At 33.4% G+C, this 21537-nt stretch overlaps 2 protein-coding genes across 3 annotated transcripts in view; one reads left to right on the forward strand and one right to left on the reverse strand.

Moving 5' to 3' along the window:
- The window catches only part of LOC145265649 (uncharacterized), a 122805-nt gene extending 118530 nt beyond the window's left edge, over nt 1-4275 (reverse strand). Inside the window, exon 1 of the mRNA XM_080121716.1 lies at nt 3941-4275. Within this exon, the coding sequence (XP_079977842.1) occupies nt 3941-4275 (335 nt within the window). The remainder of the gene's footprint in view (nt 1-3940) is intronic.
- The window catches only part of LOC145265462 (uncharacterized), a 407543-nt gene that overhangs the window by 23168 nt on the left and 362838 nt on the right, over nt 1-21537 (forward strand). The gene's annotated exons all lie outside the window — the stretch shown is intronic.

A 21537-nucleotide genomic window follows, 5' to 3' on the forward strand; every position in this document is an offset into this window, starting at 1 on the left:
CTCTAACGTTCACAGGAAACATGAGTTGGAACAATTATATTGAAAACATTGCCAGGGCCGCTGCAAAGAAGGTAGGCTCTCTCTACCATGCTAGAAAACTACTGACACCTGAAAGTAACCTGTACCTTTATAAGGCCACCATTCGCCCATGTATGGAGTATTGTCACATTTGGGCTGGTGCATCTGCTGCTAGTCTCTCGCTCCTAGACAAGGTTCAAAAGAGAGTCGCCAATCTGATAGACCCTGAACTGGCATCTAAGCTTCAGCCTCTGTCTCATCGACGAAACGTTGCATCCCTCTGCCTTTTCTACAAGTATTTTAATGGTGAATGCTCTGACGAACTGCAGACACTTGTGCCCCCCACGACGTAGACACTCTCGACAAACCCGACAGGCAGCTAAATCCCACCCCCACACAGTAGAGATCCCTAGATGTAGAAGATCTTTCTACTCCAGTAGTTTCTTCCCCAAAACCGCTAGACTCTGGAATTCCATTCCAGGTTCCTGCTTCCCCAACTCTACTGACATGCAGAAGTTCAAGTGTAATGTGAACAGACATCTTGCTGCCCAAATCCCAACATAGTGCCCCAGTAGCTGCTACCCCTGATAGTAGCCCCCTACACCACAGTGGCAATGTGCCTTGTTTGGGGTGAAAATGTAATAATAAAAAAAAAATTTTTTAAAACTGCCTGTCTTTCTCAATTTGTTCTTCTTAAAAGCAGTTGTTCTCTTCATATGCAAATGGATGCTCTCTTTAAGAAATCTAACTACGAACACAATTTCTTTTTTCCGCTGAAAATCGAGAGCTCAACATGTGAAACACTTAAAAACTGCCAGACCGTCATTTTTGTCTCCATTGCTACAGTAGGCAGTATTTAACCCTCCTTTATATTTTAAACCACGTTATATTTATATTGAAATATTTTAGGTTTCTATAATACATTCAGATATTTTCAAATGCTCTCTCTCTCTTATATATATATATATATATATATATATATGTGTGTGTGTGTGTGTGTGTATATATATATATATATATATATATATATATATATATATATATATATATATATATATATATATATATATATATATATATATATATATATATATATATAAGAAAGAATATCAAACCACATTTCTTCTTTTTAACAACCATAATTCTAATAACCAAGGAACTTCTCTAACCACTTTAATTAAAAAACTTAACTCTAACAATACTCTCTTCTCAATCAAATGGACTATTATAAAAAAAGTTAAGTCTTATACTCCAGGCTCTAAGTCATGTCGCCTCTGCACAACCGAAGCTATAACTATAATTACTTTCCCTCAAAGTAACAATATAATAAATTCTAAAAATGAACTGATCTCTTTCTGTAAACACAAGTCCAAATTTAATTATGGCAATTTTGAAATTACATAGTTATTACTTTTACCTTTTATATAGATATAAAATATTTTTTCTTTAACTTTATCGTTTTTCGACATACTTCTTAATACTTTATAATTTAATAATCCTTTATTTTAATTCTTTATCTCTTCTTTGCATGGCCGGTTTTTTATCTGCATTTTCTGTTTTATTCTTTAAACTTTCCTATTTATCTAAGATACCCACACTTTCATATCTTGTATGTATCTACCCACACTTTCATATCTTGTATGTATATTTACTTAAATTTTACTATATGAATTTACTTACTTTTTTTTGCCTGAAATTGCAGATACCGGCCATCTTCTCCCCTTAAATAATTTTAATTTTTTTATTTTTATTCTTATTTTATTTTATGTTATATATTATATTTTATTTTTTATTATATTTTATTTATTTATTTATTCTTTATTTTCTATTTATTATATATTTATTTATTTATTCTTATTTTCCTTTTAGTGTCGTTTAACAACTCTTGCTGACATTTTTTTAAGTGATGACCTGTACATTTCAGTTGACCTATATTATTTTGCCCTATACATATTCCTGTCTGGGTCATTTTGACTTTTGTTTCCCTTTATTTTATATTTAACTTTATCATTTTTTTGTTTGTTTTTTCTCTCTCTCCTTTCTCTTCCCAGATCTTTTTTATTTATAGTTATGTCTCGGAAGTAGAGGGAAAAGCATATCTCATTTTTCTTTTATTAATATTATTTTTTTCCTTGTACAAATTTTTGTGAATTATTCCATGGATTTCTGCCTTTGGATTATTATGGACCATCTTCTTCCAATTACGGGATTTCCTTGGATTTTACTTGTACAAATGGAAATTCTTTTAACTTTCTTGAAGTTTTACATTTGGATTTTACCGTCACTGGATTTTTTATCTTCCACCAGACTATCCATTAATGTGTAATCACCTTTTTCTTTACCATATTCTCTCTGCTTAACTTATTTTGTTTTCAAGTAAGATCTTTGACTTACTTGTTGTTTCATCAAATACTTCTGCATGCAAAATCCGATCCCACATTTTGCTAACTCCTACCCTCTGATGAGAAGGAGAGTATTTCTTCGAAACTCCGCGGATTAAGGACTATCCATTTATCTAGTGTTTCCTTTTCAGATTAAATGTTTTTAACTCATTTCAAAGTGTTTTTTAACATATTTTATTAACTGTTTGCTCATATATATATATATATATATATATATATATATATATATAATGTGTGTGTGTGTGTGTTGGGACGATTAATCGGAATTGGGAATCAGAAAAATCAGAACTTTTTGGAGTATCACAATCAGAAAAATTTGTGCCTATTTTCCGATGTAGAAAAACAATTCCTTTTATCTTTTGATTTTGTTTAAAACAAACATTTCTACTGCTAGTAGTCATAATAAAATGATAAATATTTCTTTATTTTAAACTACCAGTAAAGTTAAGCACTATAGATCACCCTCACCCACAAGTGTGTTTTTACATTTGAGAAAATGCACATTTAACATGTGTTTCTACGGTAATCGGAAACCTAGCTAGTTCTTGACCTAGAGTATCCCCTAAACCCATGGCCCTAGCTAGCTTCTACTTCGTCCTGGCCTTATCTGCTGTGAGACGCTGAGAGTTGTGATGGAGAAATTCTTAATCTTAGTTTTTAGGCTAACCTACCACTTACTCCCTGTAACTGCCCCCACTAAAGCCTCTTGGAAGAGCTTAGCTAGTTTTACCCGAAAGTCTTATATCTCCAGTAGGGAGGTATTCAACTTAACATTCCTAGTTTAGGCCTATTCCTCAGATTCAGATAGGCCATAACTAGTTTATGATCAGACTGTCCTAGCCAGTGGAACATGGGACAATCTAGGAGCTCTATGTCGGCTCTTTTAACTAACATCCTAGTTAGATAAGTGTTTGGGTAGGACTCTATGCTCTTGGTCTATGTCCACATCTCCTGCCCCAGGTGTTTGACGTGGAACCTGTCTACCAGATCGTATTTAGCCATCAAATCAGCCAGGTTGGTTTCACCTACACCCTCTAACTTCGCCTCCTACCTTATCTATACTGGGGTCAAGGATGGCGTTCCAATCTCCCATTAGAACTGCATGCTTCAGACCCGCAACAAAAGTGTCGAGATCGCAGGAAACCTTTTCTCGAGTGGTGCTAGGTGCATAAACTGCAACAATCCGAAACACACTTTTTGATGGCAACATTGGCCATGACCAGTCTGCCCGCATCGTCCCTATGGACAGCGTTTATAGTCGCAGACAGGGTGCGTTTCACCAGCAGGGAGACACCCTTCCCCCGTAGATTTTCATATGCATCATAATCTCTTGTTAATATCTTCCTCTCGCCACAGAAAAAAAATAATAAAGCCATAGATGAAACAAAGTGCGTCTCCTGTAGTGTGGCCACATCCACTCTCAGGGACAGGAGGTCTCTCCGGACGCGAGCCGCCTGATCTGGGGACCTCAAGTCCTCACATTCAAACTTGCCAAGTTAAGAGCGATGGTGGTTACTTACCTCAAGCAGTGTCGTCCACAGTACAAAGTCCTCCGGTTAGAGGATGTTGATGCAATGTACCCTGGTGATTTGACTGCAGCATGCAAGCCGCTGACGTTTGTGGGCCCGGTACAGTGATGAGTGTACCAGGATTGGGATTCTTCCCTTGCATTGGGTAGAAAGTTCTTCAGGGAAGGGTCACTGTCTCTAACTAATTCTGTTCCCAAAATGGCTTTCCTGGCAGCCTCCACCATTTGCCAAACTGAGGTTTTGCAGCCGTTAGGTAACTTGATGAAGGTTGTCACAAGGGTGGCATCCAGGCAGTTGTTGGGGAATTCAGTGTCTTTTCCCCTCATCTGCCGGCAGTCTAGCAATGGCTTCAAATTTCTCTGTCAGAGTGCAAGGTCAGCACCAACACATGGAGTCGATTTTGCATGTGTCCTCTCCTCAATTTAAAGGGGAGGGCTTTATTATCTTTTCCTGTGGCGAGAGGGAGATGGTGATTGACTTCTTACCTTCCCTGGTTCTTCCCGGTGGAGGAGTGGTCAGTGTATGGGTGCAGTGTAGGGGCAGGTTTGGCTACCAGTTGGTAGTGTATGTATGGTGCTGTTGTTGAGTGTTTGGGAGGGTGCATGTATACGGTGGCCAGTGACTACCTCCTCTCCCTCATTTTTTACTCTTTTTTTTTTTTTGTTTTTGGGGGACCACGGAGAGGCAACATAATTTTGGTCTCCCTCTTGCTTTCCCCCTCCTCCTCATCGGAGGAGGTTTCAGTCTTTCTTTTTGTTCCTTGCTTATTAAGCACGGGGACGTCTGTTTTTTTTCATCTGCTGCTGCAGTGGTTGCTTCTTTTGCTGCTTCTGTTGTTGCTGCCGCCGCTACCGTTGTTGTTGTTGCAGCTACTGTTGTCATTTTTGTTGCTACTGCTGCTCCTGTTTAGGTGGAATTGCAGTGGAAGAGGTTTGTTTTTCCACTTTCTGCCCACCACTGTATTCCATCCCTCCTCTTAGGGTTTGGTCGTTGACAGGGTTTGTATGGATGTCGACTTTGGTGCAGCTTTAGTAGCTTGTGGCAAGACAGCTTTAGTCGCTAGCAAGCTGACGGCTAATTTTTGGGGGCAGTTCCTGCTTCTGGCAAAACCAGCAGTGTGGACGGCTGTTTTCCACGACCACCATCATGTTCCGTTCATTGTGCACCAGCACTACTGGAATTGCCTGCAAACCCTCCTTGGTCAGCCATGTGGATTCCATTACGAGATGTTACAGGGTCTACCTGTTCCACATCCCCAAACTGGCTCAGGAAGCTGCCCAGGTAGTCCAAAAGCCAAGTAATTTCCTCCCATGCATTACTCCATTTTTGTTTAGTTATTTTGTTAAAATGAAGTATTCCTTACTCAATCCAATTTCTTGATTAGTCTATAGTTAAGCAAGTGTGCCTAATCACTTAACTACACTTTAAAATATTTGTTGAGTAGTATGATTTTTAAATAAGGTGCTTCTACAGTATAGTACCCATATAAACACAAACAATTTATAATAAAACAATATGTTTATGTATAATTTTGGATAAACTACAGAGTAGTTTCGTTTTAAAATTAGAAATGAGGTACTTGTACTTATTCTTCCCAAGAAATAAAGTACTTGTACAGTATAGTACCCATATGAAAAGAAATTCCTACCTGTGACATACATAAAAATCATTAAAACCAAAAATCACATAGATATTTAAGTAGTATGACATTTGTTTAAGAAATAAGGTGCTCCTTCAGTGGAAAAACAAACTCTTATCCGTGATGGAGGAAAAAGTTAGTACAAAAGAAAATTGTGTAAAATCATTGATTAGTTTCATTTTTCAATTAAAATAAGGGGCTTGTACAATATCTTATCTGAGATATAAGATACTTGTACAGTATTGTACCCATATAAAAAAACAAAGAAAATCTTCCCTAAAACTGTTTATCCTTACTTGTCATATTCTAAAATTCATGTACAAGTATCAAATAATTTTTTATGCTTATTGGTCATATTCCCAAAATTACGTTAATTGATCAAATCTTAAGCGCCAGTGGGAGAGGTAGTGTCTGTTTTGTTATCAAAAAACAATTTCCGAAGCCTTATTAATTACTTTATAATAAATATGTTTTTAAGAGGGAGAGTATATGAAGCATTTGGAGTTGCCCAGAAGCAATAAATATGAGAATTATTACATTTGAAAAAGGTACCTCCAGTATCAGATTAACATTTTTTCAGCACAGTAAAACTAGAGAGGAATGAGTTAAGCAGAAGATACTAAAAGGTTTATGGATATAGACATTAAAAAAGGAAAATAAAAGAGAAATATAAAGATACAACTTGAAAGAGAGGGAAAGATAGAAATTTTAATATGAATATATTACACATAATTTCACTTCTATATAAATTTATGACTCCAAACACACCAGGTACCCCTGCTAGTCAATTATATAAAGGAGACCATCTTTGTGTGTGTGTCTGTTAATAACTTTCGTCAGCCACATTCAACCAAGTCAAAACCAGTACCATCTGAAATAACAATCTCTCGGATGCATAATATGTGAAAATTAGGAGAAAAGATCAATTCTATGGTGGTTAACTGGACAATTTTTGGGGAGGAGGGTCAGTTTTTATGTCCGTTTTTCGCAAGTCACGCATGCGTAATTCACTAAAGCTATGTTTAAAATCCTTATTTTGCAACATCATGACATCCTAAGCAGTCGTAGCCATAACAGTAAACGCGTTTGCGAGTAACTTTTCCCTTTTCCTCTTTCACGTTTCTGGTTTGAACCCAGCTGCCATGGCTCATTATTTATTGTTTTGTTTTTTTGTTTTTTTTTCAATCGCACAGGCACTCACTGCTATTTTGATTAAAAGAAAAGTTGTTTTGATTCATTTATTTTTATTTACTTATTTTTATTTACTTATTTTTATTTTTATTTTTTTTGTTTAGGGGGAGATTCCAGCACATGGGTAACCAAAAGTGTTCATTATCCTGAGAATAGCTTTTTTTCATATCCCTTAGGTTGTTACATACTTTTTTTTTTTTTTTTTTTTTTTTTTTTGGGGTGATTCTGTTCTTTTATTTTTGAAATTTTTGTGGGGATATCAACGAAAGTGCTCAGTATCCTTAGTATAGCAGTTGTGTCCAAACCAGACTTTATGTTCACCCGGGCAATGCTGGGTACCCATGCTAGTCTATTATATAAAGGAAAGTCTTTTTTGTGTTTGTATGTTTTTATGTCTGCTAAAAACTTTTGTTAGCCGCATCCGACTGGGTCGAAACTGGTACTATCTGAAAGAGCAATTTACTAAAACTATGTTTAAAAAGCTTATTTTGCAACGTCATAAGCACTAGCAGCTGTGTGGACAAATGCGTTTGCCCGTAACTTTTGCCTTCTTTCCTTCCATCGCGGTTCATGTTCGAGCCCAGCTGCAGCGGCTCATTTTTGTTTCTTTTTTGGTTGCAGGAGCGCTCCCTGCTATTTTGATTGAAAGAAAAGTTGTTTTCATTCATTTTTTTTTTTTTGGTGGGGGAGGAGTATCCCCCCCCCCGCGTACAGGCAACAAAAACTGATCAATATCCGGAGAATAGCTTCTCTTCATATCCCTTATGCCAAAATATTTGGTGGGGAGGTTGTCACATACTTTTTTTTGCCGGGGAGGAGCGATTACATTGTCGTGTTTTTATCTGTTCTTTGGTTTTTGAAATTGTTGTGGGGATAATGATGGAATTGACATATAATAATGAAGAACTTCTCAATATTCTTTATATAGCAGGTGTGTCCAAACCGAACTTCATGTCGACCTGAGCAACATTAGGTATCCATGCTAGTATTAATTAAAGCGATTTAATGAAATATTTAACATCCGAAATGATTTTGAAATTTGAATAATTTCAGTTAGTTTATACCTGCATACGTTTACATGCACTAATAACTTAGATTGCCTTGGAATAATTTCTTTTTAAAAAATAGTCATTACAACGCAATGACTAACAGTTTTTCTTATAATTAAAAATATACTTTTTAAAATTAATTTGTTATAAAAACATTACATTTGTCAAAAAAATAGCACCACCACTCCGACTCCTCTTTTTACATTAAAATAGATTCCTATTTTTCTTTTTAAATCTTAATTGAGCTTTTTTACTGTCTATGAAGACAGAAACCACAAAAGAACTATTTTCAATTACTCATGATTATATAATTGTTTTATTTAATCAATTGACATTCAATTTTTCCATGTGTTCTTTCAGTGGGTAGTATTTTTATTTGTATGACTTTAGTGAGATTGTGACTGTCTGATGAATATTTTTAGAATGAAGATTTATTTGTTGTCATGTGTTCTTTTATGTGTATATGCAGTTACCTAACTGTGCTACCAATGTAGAACTCAATGTAAATCACACATTGTATTTGATATACTGCATATGTGTGGTTGCATAAGCCTGTCTTATTGATGAGGCAATTCGGTAGAGTGCAGCATATTAAACTAATATATATAATAGCCAACAAATACAAATAAATTTTAAATGAATCTTTGCAAAGTTTTCTTGGATCAGCACTTATTATAAACTCTACCACAATTAAAGAAGGTAACGGTTTCTACAATTTATTTACTTTAATCAGTAAACTTATATTAGTCAAACAGAACTTGAATTTAAATCCAGACTAGGTATTTTATGTAACATACTCAACAAAACTGTGTGCATAACATCGATAATATAATAAATAAATAAAATAAGATTCATTCCATTTCATAAACGGATCACACCTTTTGAATTTTAATGGTTATGCTTCGTTCAAAAACAGAACAAAAAATGTTAACCATTTTCATAAAAATTTTTTAAATGCTTTTCACATTACAAACCCACCAAATATTTGCAAATATCGTACTTGCATGACATTTCTTTGAACAATTATCCTGATAAAATTTTGAAATAAGGACGAAACGTTAATGAATATATATATATATATATATATATATACTTTTGGCTTTACCTTTTTCATTGTATAGACATTATATGAAAAATCTGAAATTGTTTAAATAGTCAACGTTCCATCCTTATTTCAAGACTATATAAAGATGACTGATTTGAAAAAAAAGAAAAACATTGAATCAATATTTGAAAATATGTGGTATTTATGAAGTGAAAATATTTTTGTTCCTATTGCCAATAAAACATGTTAAAATTCCAAATATGTGATGTATTTATGAAATGGATGAATGTTTATTTTCTTTGATGTTATGCGCAGTTTTGGTTGAGAATCTAGTTTAAAATATCTCACCTGTATCTAAATTTAAGTTCTGTTTGAGTAATATTATCATATGTTGATTAAAGAAGATAAATTATAGAAATCGTTACAATTTTTAATTGTGTTAGACCTCATGAGTGCTTATTCAAAGTCTTTGGCAAAATTTATTTCAAATTAATTTAATGAGTCTAGCCTGTTTAAATTTAAAAGAATGATCATGTCATTTTTGAGAGAATATTGCATTTAGAGAATTTTTTTTTATATCTGTTTTATGTTCACCAAGGTTTTCTTCAGTTTTCACAGAGTTTCGCCAACGTATATCTGATTACAATCATTGCATGAGACCACATATATTCCCGCATTAGATTTGTGATTTAAATATTTGTTTATATCCCAAAAGTATGGGCGATCATCTAAACGAAAATATTTTCCTAGATCTCCAAGGTTGGAGACGCTGTTAACCGTACTATCATTAAAAAAATCAACAACAACAACAACAACAACAAAACATTTTGTTTTATGGTTTGTGATGTATTTTGCATTGCTAGAATTTCCAGTTTATTTAGATTGTTGTAAATTATTGTACTATTGGGAAGAGTAGGTAAAAGTTTTTTCTTCATAAGAGAATTGTATTTTGCTCTGGAAAAATTGCGAGGCTTTCTTTTTTCTTTTCTTTTTTTTGTACTTATGCACTTATGTTACTGTGCTGTAATAAAAACGTTCTTATTGTGAAAACCATATATATATATATATATATATATATATATATAGAACCTTTTTCTAGCTGGGGATTGAGCCTACTACCATCCTGTTGATAGCCGGCAGTTCTACACATCGGTCCATAGATATAAAATTGCCAAAAAAGGTGGTATAAGCTCCAAATCTCAACGACTATTGATCAGAATTTAGCAAATGAAGCATCGTTGGAAAGCTAATGATCTGGACTGTGTAGTGAGCTATGTGACATTTGCCCTTAAGGTCGCACTTTAAGAGGATCGTCCATCATCCAGAGCCTACTTTTGGCACTTTTTTTTACAGCCATAAAATGTTTCAATCATAGTTATTTGTTTTCCTAGTCTTGCATATAAATTACAAAATATCTGATATTTCTCCAAAACCTTGATGAATGGGAGACTAAAATTTTCTGCTATGGTTTCAAATCTGCAATAACAGCAAGGGGAGATTTGATTTCAAATATTTCTCGTATGTTATATTTCCCCTCTTTAGTTTTCATAGATAAAGTAAATTTTACAGTGTATAAGGATTATTTGATACTAAATATATTTATAATCGTATCCTATTTCCAAAAGAGGAGATATAGCATATGAGAAATATTTGGAATTAAGTCTCCCCTTGCTGTTATTTCAGATTATTTGTAAACCATAGCAGCAAGTTTTAGTCTCCCATTCATCAAGACCAGAGATTTTGGGAAAATATATATAAATATTTTAATGATATAAAACGACGAAACACGTGTCAGTGGATAATTACATTTTAAAAATAATGGGAGACTAAAATTACATTTTAAAAATAATATATATATACCGCTCCCCATGTGGGGGTACCAAATTGGTTAAAAGGGAAAATTATTCCCAACTTGCATTTAGGTAAAAATGCACTTTCGTAAATAATTGAATTCATTCAAAACATATTACTAAAACCAAAACAAAACAACATCTAAGTAAATCGCGATATATCCAGACAGTCGGCGAGATGGTCTAGGGGTAAGGGTTTAGGCTCATTACCGTTGGGTCCCGATTTCGAGTCTCGCTTGATACAGCCACTCTGATGAGTCGTCTACGACGAAACACGTGTCAGTGGATAATTACATTTTAAAATTAATGGTATAAAAAGATATGCAAGAAAAATCTTATGCTTTTATTTCATTTTTTTTTTTTTTTTTTTTCGTATTTTTGTCATTTGCCACAAAATAGTGGAACAGGTGACTTGTCAGACTATCATCGCTATATAATTAAACAAATACGTCCAGACGATGAGACTGCCTTCATTTTATTTTGTCTGCGAATTGTAAAGAAAAGGGAAACTTACTTCCTTTGTTGCTAAATGACATAACATTTATAAAATGTATATCTCCTCCCTACCTAATGCTGTCCAACACTAGAGTTTATATTTAAAAACTTTTCAGCTTACCTCATCTATAACAGTTAAACTACATCGCTGGGGGATTTCTGAATAACACATAGTAGTGCACAGCTTGAATAGGTGTTGTTGTTCATATTAGTCCAGTAAAAATCAATATACCTATTGATGTATGTTAGGGACAACCATTGTAATGTGTTGTAATATATCATTTGAGGTATGTTAGGGACAACCATTGTAATGTGTTGTAATATGTCCATGCATGTGTATGTATAAACAAATAAGTAATGTGTCCTAATTGTATTCATTAGGAAGCTTGTTTGCATCATCTGTAGGGATAATTAATAAACGATGAAAAAATTTACTTCTCCCTGTCTTTATTCCAAAGAAGCTATCATAAATAGCTATCGGTGATATGTCCTTCATAATTGGTTCGACTGTAGTTTTGTTGCTGTTGGGCTGTGGTTTAGTTTTGTTAAGATTTTACCTTTTTTGTTAAGAAAGGTTGAATTCATTGCTAATTGCCTGAGGTGCCCCATACAGGGAAATACCCAGGGAGTTGCTCAAACACTTTTTTTCTGACTAGAGTACAAAATCTCACCTGGCCTTATGTCTAACCTCTTGGAAAGGAAGAAATAAAACACAGTGATCTTTGGCATTTAGGCTAGGAGCAAAGTGTAGTATCCATTCTGATATTACACTGCATTTATTCTGTCCTCGGTCAGTGAAGGAGAAATCCTTCCAGAATTTATATTTTTATCCCAATGTAGAGTGCCCCCATTTTTGGAGTTGAATTTTCCTTACATAAGAAATCAACATTGTATCTAACTCTTCCCTCGTGTGAAGGCAAGTACATAGACATTTAATTTTTAAAGGTTAATATTGTTCATTGTGCAGGAGGACCCAGTGTTACCTGGAAGTGAGCAATTATTACTAAGTTGTAGTATACTACTAAAACTCTCAAAATGTTACTTACTTGCTTAGATGTTTGTATTTTATTTCTTTTTGCATGGTCAATTACATTAGTGCTCGACTGAACACTAATCTATGGTTCCCCCTTTCTAAACTTTCACAAAAAAATACTCGACTAGCTACAACTACTATAAACGATTTCCTCCATTCTCTATAGGTGCCTAAATTTAAACGCAGATTTTATGCATAAAGCTTCTTTTTTCCAGAACTGCCTGCCTGTGAAACACTGTTCCGCTGTTCAGCTTCCCAGTTGAATACAACATGGTAGCCTTCAAATCCAATGTAAACAAGTTCTTGTTGAGCTGTCGCTATAAATAATCAAATTCTATCCAATTTACACCATTAAAAATTACTACATTATCATCTTACATTCATTAACTCTTATCCTCGAGTGGCCTTCAGACTTTGATAAGTAGTGACTCTTAAGTAAAAAAAAAAAAAAAAAAAAAATAGAAAGCAAGATAACATTAGAAAGCTAGCATAGAATAGAAATGACGCTTGCCAGCATAAAGACTCCAACTGGACAAGCAACCAATCAGAACCTAGAAAATGGATTTGCCCATCTAGTATTTACCTTCCTTTCACTGTGGGAAGATGTGACACAAGGTCAGAAGGTGGGAATTGGAAAGCCAACATCTAAAAAGTAGAGCACTCTGGCCTACAAAAAATCTCCTGAGCAGCTCTGTTTAGCTATAACCCAATCCCGTCTCACAGGGAAAAGATAAAGTCCAGGAAGCTGAACCTCCTAGAACTGCACATAAACATACCACAACCTGAAAAGAAAAGGCTCCTTAGCTATAAAACCCAGACTTTGTCAAACTGATTTTCAAGAACATGTCCTCAACTTGGTGTGAAAAACACATTTCAAAATCGATGTTAGCAGAGCATTCAAATATGTTTGAATAAAGGTTCACATTTTTTACAGAATCGAAAGTCACCATTTAAATTTTTCTTCATTTGATGCCATTCAGGGCAATTATCTGTTAAGTTTGTGAAATAACTAAAATATATATATAAAAAAAATATATATATATATATATATATATATATAAAATAAAACAAAATTATTTTTTTTCCAATAGATTTTCCTTCATTTCATAAAACCAAATTAAAATTAAACAAAGACTATTTCAGTGAAGAAAGCATGTATAAAAAAAAGGTTTAAACCATATTATTTTCGGTTTAACGTCTGCTTTACATATGTTGGATGGCTATAAGAAATTTATTTTCAAACTTAGTTCTTCGCAGGTTTTCCTTTCAAGTAATTTTTTCATCACTTCCTTCAATGTTTTCTGTAGTTTTCACCAATGAACTGGACCTGCTACCTTCACTGATCTGTATCTATTAATCCAAGAACTCTCGCAGTCTTTCAATATGGCCAAACCAAAGTTACTGTTCGGATTTCATTTTAAACTCCCTCTGATGTCATTAGAACTAACTGTTAGATCTAGGCCAATGTCACCATGAAAAAGATACCATACCAGCCAGTTGCGACACCTTTTCCTCGACTGATAACACTGGCACAGTGGTCCCCCTTCATGCTGGAGTTGTCAATGTTTGATCTTGTGCTGACTATTGCTCTTTTATTGCATGTATTTTTTTTTTCTGTGTGATCTTATGTTTACATTTTCATGGTTTGTATAATGGGCATCAAATTTCTTTCATTCCAACTAGGACCATCCTTTTCAGTCACAATGAAAGTGAGGTCTTTTCCACTGCTGTCTGCGTTTCTATTATCATCCTCTTTGCTTCTTTTTCTGTAAATCCAAATCCATTTTTGATTATGTACAGAAAACTTTTTCCAATATAACCTCTAATTCCTATTTCAATATAGTAATATTCCACCTCGCATCCGTTGTCTTCACAATCTTCAATCAACTTTGTCTTTCTTTTCTTGTTCTTTTAATGTTATCTTCAAAATTTACTGTTAGAGAAAAGTCATCATAATGAAACTCTGATTTTTGCATAATTATTTTTATTGGTAATTTTAAGATTTAAAATAATTGTTTCGATTCGGTAAAGCTATTTTTGCTCTATAAAAAACAGCTGTTCTTTAGTAACACCATCAAACTAAGTTTTTTATTATTGTTATTATTACAAATGTTTTTACCATTTTCTTCTTCCCTCCCCCCCCCCCCAAGGCAAAAATTGTAAACATGACTTACTTTTCAGTAAGTTATATTAAGATTATAGTTACTATGAGCAAAGTTTCTTTCTTAGAAGTGCCCGTCTGTAGAACACAATACGGGGCTGCTTCTCAGCTGACTGCAACATGGCCGATTTCAAGTCAATGTAAACCAGTTTCTGTTGAACCACCCTCTTAAATAATTAAACCCTACCCAAGTTTCATTACTGATCATCACGGTGTTGTCTCATCGTCTATCTAACACTTATTAACCCTTATCTTCAAATGGCTTTTGGGCCTTAATAAGCAGCGACCGCCCCCCCACTAAAAATATTACATTGTAAGAACAACCTTCAAGATGAGAACAGTAATCTGAATAATTCAAATCATCAATTCTCATCATAAAAATTCCAAAACCTATCTGAAATCTTTCTGTTGAACTCTGGAATCTGTAGAAAATTTCAAATGAAACCTTTTATTTAATCTATAGGAGCAGACTGTCATGATTCCATCTGTCATGACTGGATAAAAGTCCTAACTAATTCATAATTGTATTAAGATCGTCTGCATTAAAGAGTGTCATTTAGATCTGATCATTACTTTATCCATAAGTTCTTATATCAAAAGTTCTGAAATAATTATCTTAAAGCTAGTATTCGCCCATGCATGGAATATTGTTGCAACATCTGGGTTGCTGCATCTACTGCTACTCTCTTACTGTTTGACAGGTTCCAAAAAAGAATCTTCAATTTAATAGGTCCCACTATCAACCAAGCTGCAACCCCTGTCTCATCACGGCAATGTTGCATCTCTGTGTTTTTTTTTTTTTAAATAAATACTTTAATGGAATATGCTCTGACGAACTCATTCCACTTGTACCCCCTCGGCATACATACACCCGAAAAAGCTGTTCAGTAGCAACCCCTTTACTGTAGATGACCCTAGGTGCCGGAAACTATTCTAGTAGCTTCTTTCCTCGGACTGCTAGGCTTTGGTATCCCCTCCTTGTTTCCTGCTTCCATGACTATACTAACATACATGAGTTTAAATGTAATGTGAACAGATATTCGTTCATCTCACATAGTCTAGTAGACATGGTCCCAAATAGTAGTCGCTTACGTCCAAGTGGCAATATGGCTTGTTTGGGGTTGAATAAAAGTTTTAAAAAAAAGTTATGAAGATATGACTTTTCTTTCCAGCAGAACGATTGTTAAAAGCATTGTTTTGATATAAAATGTAATAAAAGAACAAATGAAATGATCACGTGAGATTTAGGTCAAGAGTTTTATTCTTTGAAGATAAATTATCTTATTGGATTTTGTTTGAAAAGAAAATAACCTGATATAGTTGTTCTGTCGACAAGTTATTAATAAATCACGTAAATAAGTCGTCTGCCTAGGAGTGTTGCAAATTTAGAACTGAAAGAAAATAAAGAGAAACAATGGATAATAGGTAAAAAAAAAGTAGTTAATAGAAGATTACTCAGCTATTAGTTTTAAGGACAAAATGAAAATAAATACAAAAATAGGGAAACGTTAATATTTGTATGTATATACTTATATTTTATAGTTGCACAACTTTTCGGGATTGAATATTTCTTGCATTTTGATTGGCTAAAAGAAACAGCTTATTGGAGATTTTGTACAATTGAAAGTTGACACGTAATGACAACATCCGCTGCTGTTGTTACTTTGAATAGATTTATTAAAGAGTAAAATCACTAAATCAGGCTGTCTCAAGACACCGGATTTCTGACCTAAAATGCAGCAAACATTGATGTTATTATTTTTTCTTTTTCCTTTACAAAGCTCAGTCATGTTCTGCAACGTCAAAAACAATGTTTTCTCTACAAAACAACCAAACCAATGAATAAATATTTAAGATATTTATTGGATTCGGCATTAAATAACCCAAAAAAGCGTTGATATGCCACACAACAAAACAACCAAACCAAACACCATGAATAAATATCTGAAGATATAAATAATTTCCAAAATTAATGCACCCGGCATTAAATAACCAAAAAATTGTTAATATGCCGTAAAACCAAACCAACCCAAAGAGTGAAATGTTAAGCTGAATTGTTCTATCGACAGGTTATAAGTAGTTTGCTTTGGAATGTTGATATATATTTTCCAATTAAAATGATAAATTTCTTCACATTTGGAAAAAAAAAAAAATCCTTATGGAACACGTAAAATTATAGATGCTAATCTATAATTTTTTGTTTTTAAAAATGAGTTCATATTATTGATACCCTGACAAAGGAGGGGTTAGACCTAGTAATTCACTTCCGTTTGCACTTTCTCAAAGACCATGCCTTGAATTTTTTTTAATTTTGCACAAACATTAGTCATGGTGTTTGCCAAAATGGATTTTCCTGGATAATTCTGGTTACACCCTAGGGGTAAAATTACACCAAAATCGTTCGTTTGTTCACACTTTTCTCTTTCCAGACATTCATTTTGGAGGGGGGGGGGCTGCATTCTTGCTTCATATGAATGACGTCATCAGATCCATTTAAGATGGCAGATACGAATGTGCACATATCTAAGGCAATGGCTGAACCTTAGAGAATGGCCTCCAGTCTGTAGTGGAATGAGGACATAAATGGATGCTAACATTTAATGCAATGTGCTTCGGGGTGAATAAACAATTCTTTTTTTTTTCATTAAACATCACAAGCTATCTCTATTTCTACCAGATGGAGCGTATATAGCAGCTGTGTCAGGTGTGTGATACTGTATGGAGATGCATTGTATTTTAGGACTTTATATTACTCGCCTGTCCTAAGCATAATGACAGAAATGATCAGAATGAATATGAAATGTCGGGTCAGATCCAGCATATCAGTTCTGATACCTTGTTAGTAAGGCTGATTCTATCAAAGCTCGATTAGCTCCTGACATTTAGCTTCATTGGTATGCCCTTAACTTCCATTAATTGATAGCTATGTACTATATGACGTATTTCAGTTCATAATTTTGTTTGGTTGATATGATCGTTAAAACATCTTTAGTTCATTAATCACTTTTTGTTTATAAAGCTTCGATTACGAGGTGTCGGGTTTTGTTTTGATAACTTTATTAAAGGCAATAGTTTAAACTTTGATTACAACATTTGCATCAAGTTACAAATATAAATAAAACGCCTGATTATATGCATCAACTTTTCTTTTTTGAAATATAATTTACGTATGACATTTACTTTATCTCAGTAGTAGAAGATATACCCAGCGTTGCCCGGTCGTAAAATATGCAGAAATATTCTATTTTGATTAATGCAGTATTTTTTATTATAAACAGAAATACTGTAAGTCTTAAACGTAACATTAAATTTCTTTTAAAAAAATTAAAATAAAAAAGACGGCAGAAACTGAAACACGTGTGAGTATTGTTTTTCTAACCAGTTCGCTTCTTGTAAGTAAAAAAATACTCGAGTTGAGACCGAAACCATAACCCCAAGACAAAGAGTCAAGTACAATAATCATTACACCCGTTCAACATGACTTTCAAAGAGTGTTTTCAAATCAACTCGTACTTAACATAAGGAAGCTGTCATATTTCACATCTGCACATGTGCAGTCGTGAAACAGTTGAAAAAAGATAAATTCAGTGGCCTCCCACGTATTAATTTTTTTTGATTTTGACTCCTTAGCAGTCCTTTTTTTTTTTTTTTTTTTTTCGGATGAAAATTGATTAAAGTTTTCCAGATGTTTGAATACCCTGAATTTCACGTCTGTAGATCAAAGATTCGTTGAGTATATAAGTTGAGAAGTGTCCTCACACACATCCTCACTTTTATAGATATATAGACTTTTGTTATAATTTTTTTTTAAACAAATGGTAGTCACTTTTTTTTTTTTTTTCAAGTGAAATAAGGATTTTAGACATAAGGTATAATAGAATTATATTTTCAGTTTAATATTCGTAAGAGGACATAAAAGTGGTGCAAAAGTGTTCGAATTGATTCAATTATTATTTACAGGGAATCCCAAAATAACGCATATACCATGTGAATCTTTATAACTCATTCAATTTACTGGTTTTGAATTTCAAAAAATAAAATTGAGTCAGGATACATATTTTTAAATATAATATGTAATAGTAAAATTTAAAACAAATATTAGAAAATTAACTTCTAATATAAAAGTAAAGGCTACTCTAGATAAATTCAGAATATCCATAAAATGAACACCAATCAAATCAATTTTAACTCGATTCGTTCTTTTCAATGCGTTTTTTATACTGTGAAGAAATTGACCAACAAATATCCTATAACATTTCCTTCGGTACTTGAACATATTCTTCAATTGCTACTCTCACTTTTCAGCATTTGTTTAAGGTTTCCTGCTTTGAACCTGTCTCGAACATTCTAAAATTATCCCAAGTAGATTTTACCTTTACTAGAAATTATTTTTCTGTTTTCGTTAATTTTATTGTCAGTATTTTTAAATATATATTCTTACTCTTCCACTCATTATATGAATTATAAGAATTCAAAGAGCGAATGCATTCTTTTAGAGGCACTGGGTATGACCTTAGAAGACATCGATTTGGGCGCTGTGGAGAATGAAGTTGCTCCTTAGTTACCATTGCTCTCAGATCCATATTGGCTCGAAGTGGTAATACCTGTTAGGACATCTGGTGCTACCAGATTAGGCTGTCTGAAGATACTGGCTTCCTGAACAAAAATGCAACAAACATTGATGCTATTGTTTTCTTTTTCCTTTCCAAAACTCAATCATGTTCTGCAAAGGCAAATACAAAAACAATAATTTTCTTTTACAAAACAATCAAACCAAACATGAATAAATATTTGAAAATAATTGAAGCTTAAATTTTTTTCCCCCCAAATTACTGGATTCGGCATTAAATAATTCAAACAAAACAACAAAACTATTAAATTAATTTATTATTAATTAAATTAATAAAAATTTGAAAAGAATAAAGAATTTGAAGCATAAAAACTTTTATCAACATGATTGGACTCGGCATTAAATATTTCAAAAAGGGTTGATATGCCGTAAAACAAAACAACCACGTCAAAGGGTGTATACATTCTTGTATACGCTGTATATAAGAGAAATAACCTCGCAGAATCAGAATAACAAAATTAAGGCAACGGATCTTTGGATAAAATACTAGACTCGATATCCTATTGGATAAAGCTATATCAATAATAATAAAATGTACTTAGTTTATCACTTTACTGTTATACGATATTACCAATCACCAGAAATTTACCAAACTGATCTCTAACGTTTGATATTAATTGAAAAATGAATATGATCAGTTTATAGTATTTATACATGTGAATTTGGATTTTATAAAATACAAAAAAAAAAAAAATAATAATAATAAAACTTAATTCATATTATTTGGATTCTTTAGACTACTGTTCTCAATTTGAGTGTTATTTTCACAATGTTTGGTCGATATAACCTTTGACCTTCTTCAGATGTATCTGATCGAACTCTGGAATCTATTCTATCAAATCTGGAAATCCGCAAAGAATTTTGAACAAAATCCTTTATTTAATGGAAGTGACATGCTCTTGTTCCATCAGCCATGACCGGGAAGAAGTCCTAATTGCAGATGCACCTGTGGCATAACGGATAAAGTATTTGATAAAATTCAGCAATATGTAACAATCTTCTGGAGATAGGTTCAATCCTCAGTGTGGATGATAAAATTGTGAATGGCTGATCGAATAAGAGCATGCTGCTCCCATGGATTAAATAGAGGCCTCCATTCGAAATTCCACGCAAATTCCTGAATTCGACAAGATACGGATGTTACATCGGTCAAAACGTTGTGTAAATAAGACTCAAGATGAGAACAGTAATCCGAATAATCCAAATAATATAAATTATTAATCCTTATCTAAAAAATTTAGAACCCCCAAAAATGCAAATTTAAGCTAAATGAAGTCATCAAAGAAGCTAATGCATGTTATTATTAAAAATGAAAACTGCTGTCAGAGGGTCCTGATCGACCTAAGCGAGATAATGATTATTTTCCCTTGCTGATGAATTGAATAATCACTCGAGTAACGGTAAAACGTGAAATCTTGAGGTTTGTAGTTATTTAACGATTAAGTCCTCCTTGAGAGTGACCCATACTATTACTCTTGTGTGACTCTGACAATTCTTTTACTCTTGCCATACTTAAATTGTGATATATGATAGAGATATTGATATCTGAAACACCGGATTTTCAAAATTTCTCTTAACGTTGTTTAATTTCCTGCATAGGTGGTAAAATATCCAATGTTGTATGCCTCTGTGTACGTTTCTCCCTCTGTCCCTGTTTCGATTTCTTTTCTCTTATTGTTTTTTATTTTAAAGGTCGGACACCTTGTGTCTCATTTACCATTGGCCTTCTCATCCAACCGTTCTCTTATAACGTCTACAATTTTATTGAGTATCAGTGTTTAACGCAACAAATTAACAATCCTACTCGTGTTACAGTCTTATAAACAACAGATTTTTTTGTTACCCAATGCAGACATCGTCTGTAAGTTTTGCTTATTTTTTTTTTTTTTCATTTGTCTTCATGATAGAGCTGAGAAAAAGAAGAGCGAATTCATGTTCTTGTGACCCATTTAATTTCTAACAGAACTTGTGAACTTTAAATCAGTCCTTTTTGAAGGAAGACTTGTTCAACAATAACTTCACACATGAACTGCTTATTCATTCTCATGTTATTGATTTTGGAGGGAGAAAATTTATTTTTATTTTTATTTATTTTTTTATTTTTTTAGCAAATCATTTTAATCTCACATCAACAAAATCTATGCCATTTCTGAAATGGCTTTTTTTCTGTCGATTGCGGCATGTTGCTGGTCATGTGCAATTCTAGGAGGTCCATCTCCCAGGTTTTGCTTTCTCTCTTTAAGAGTGAAAGTCAAATATGGTTGGATGGTGACTTTTAATAATGTTATTTATTTTGGAGAGAAAAAAACAACTTTTATGTTTTTTTTTAATTTTTTTTTTATTTTAGCAAATCATTTTAATTTCACGTCATCACTGTCATAATGTTTTTTTTTTTGTTTGTTTTTTTCAACTCTTATTCACCCCAAACAAGGCATGTTGTCACTTTGACATAAAATGCTACCATCTGAGGCCATGCCTGAAGGGGTACTATGTAG

This window comes from Euprymna scolopes, chromosome 40, assembly GCF_053919585.1.
Source record: "Euprymna scolopes isolate OS-2025 chromosome 40, ASM5391958v1, whole genome shotgun sequence".
Taxonomy (NCBI): domain Eukaryota; kingdom Metazoa; phylum Mollusca; class Cephalopoda; order Sepiida; family Sepiolidae; genus Euprymna; species Euprymna scolopes.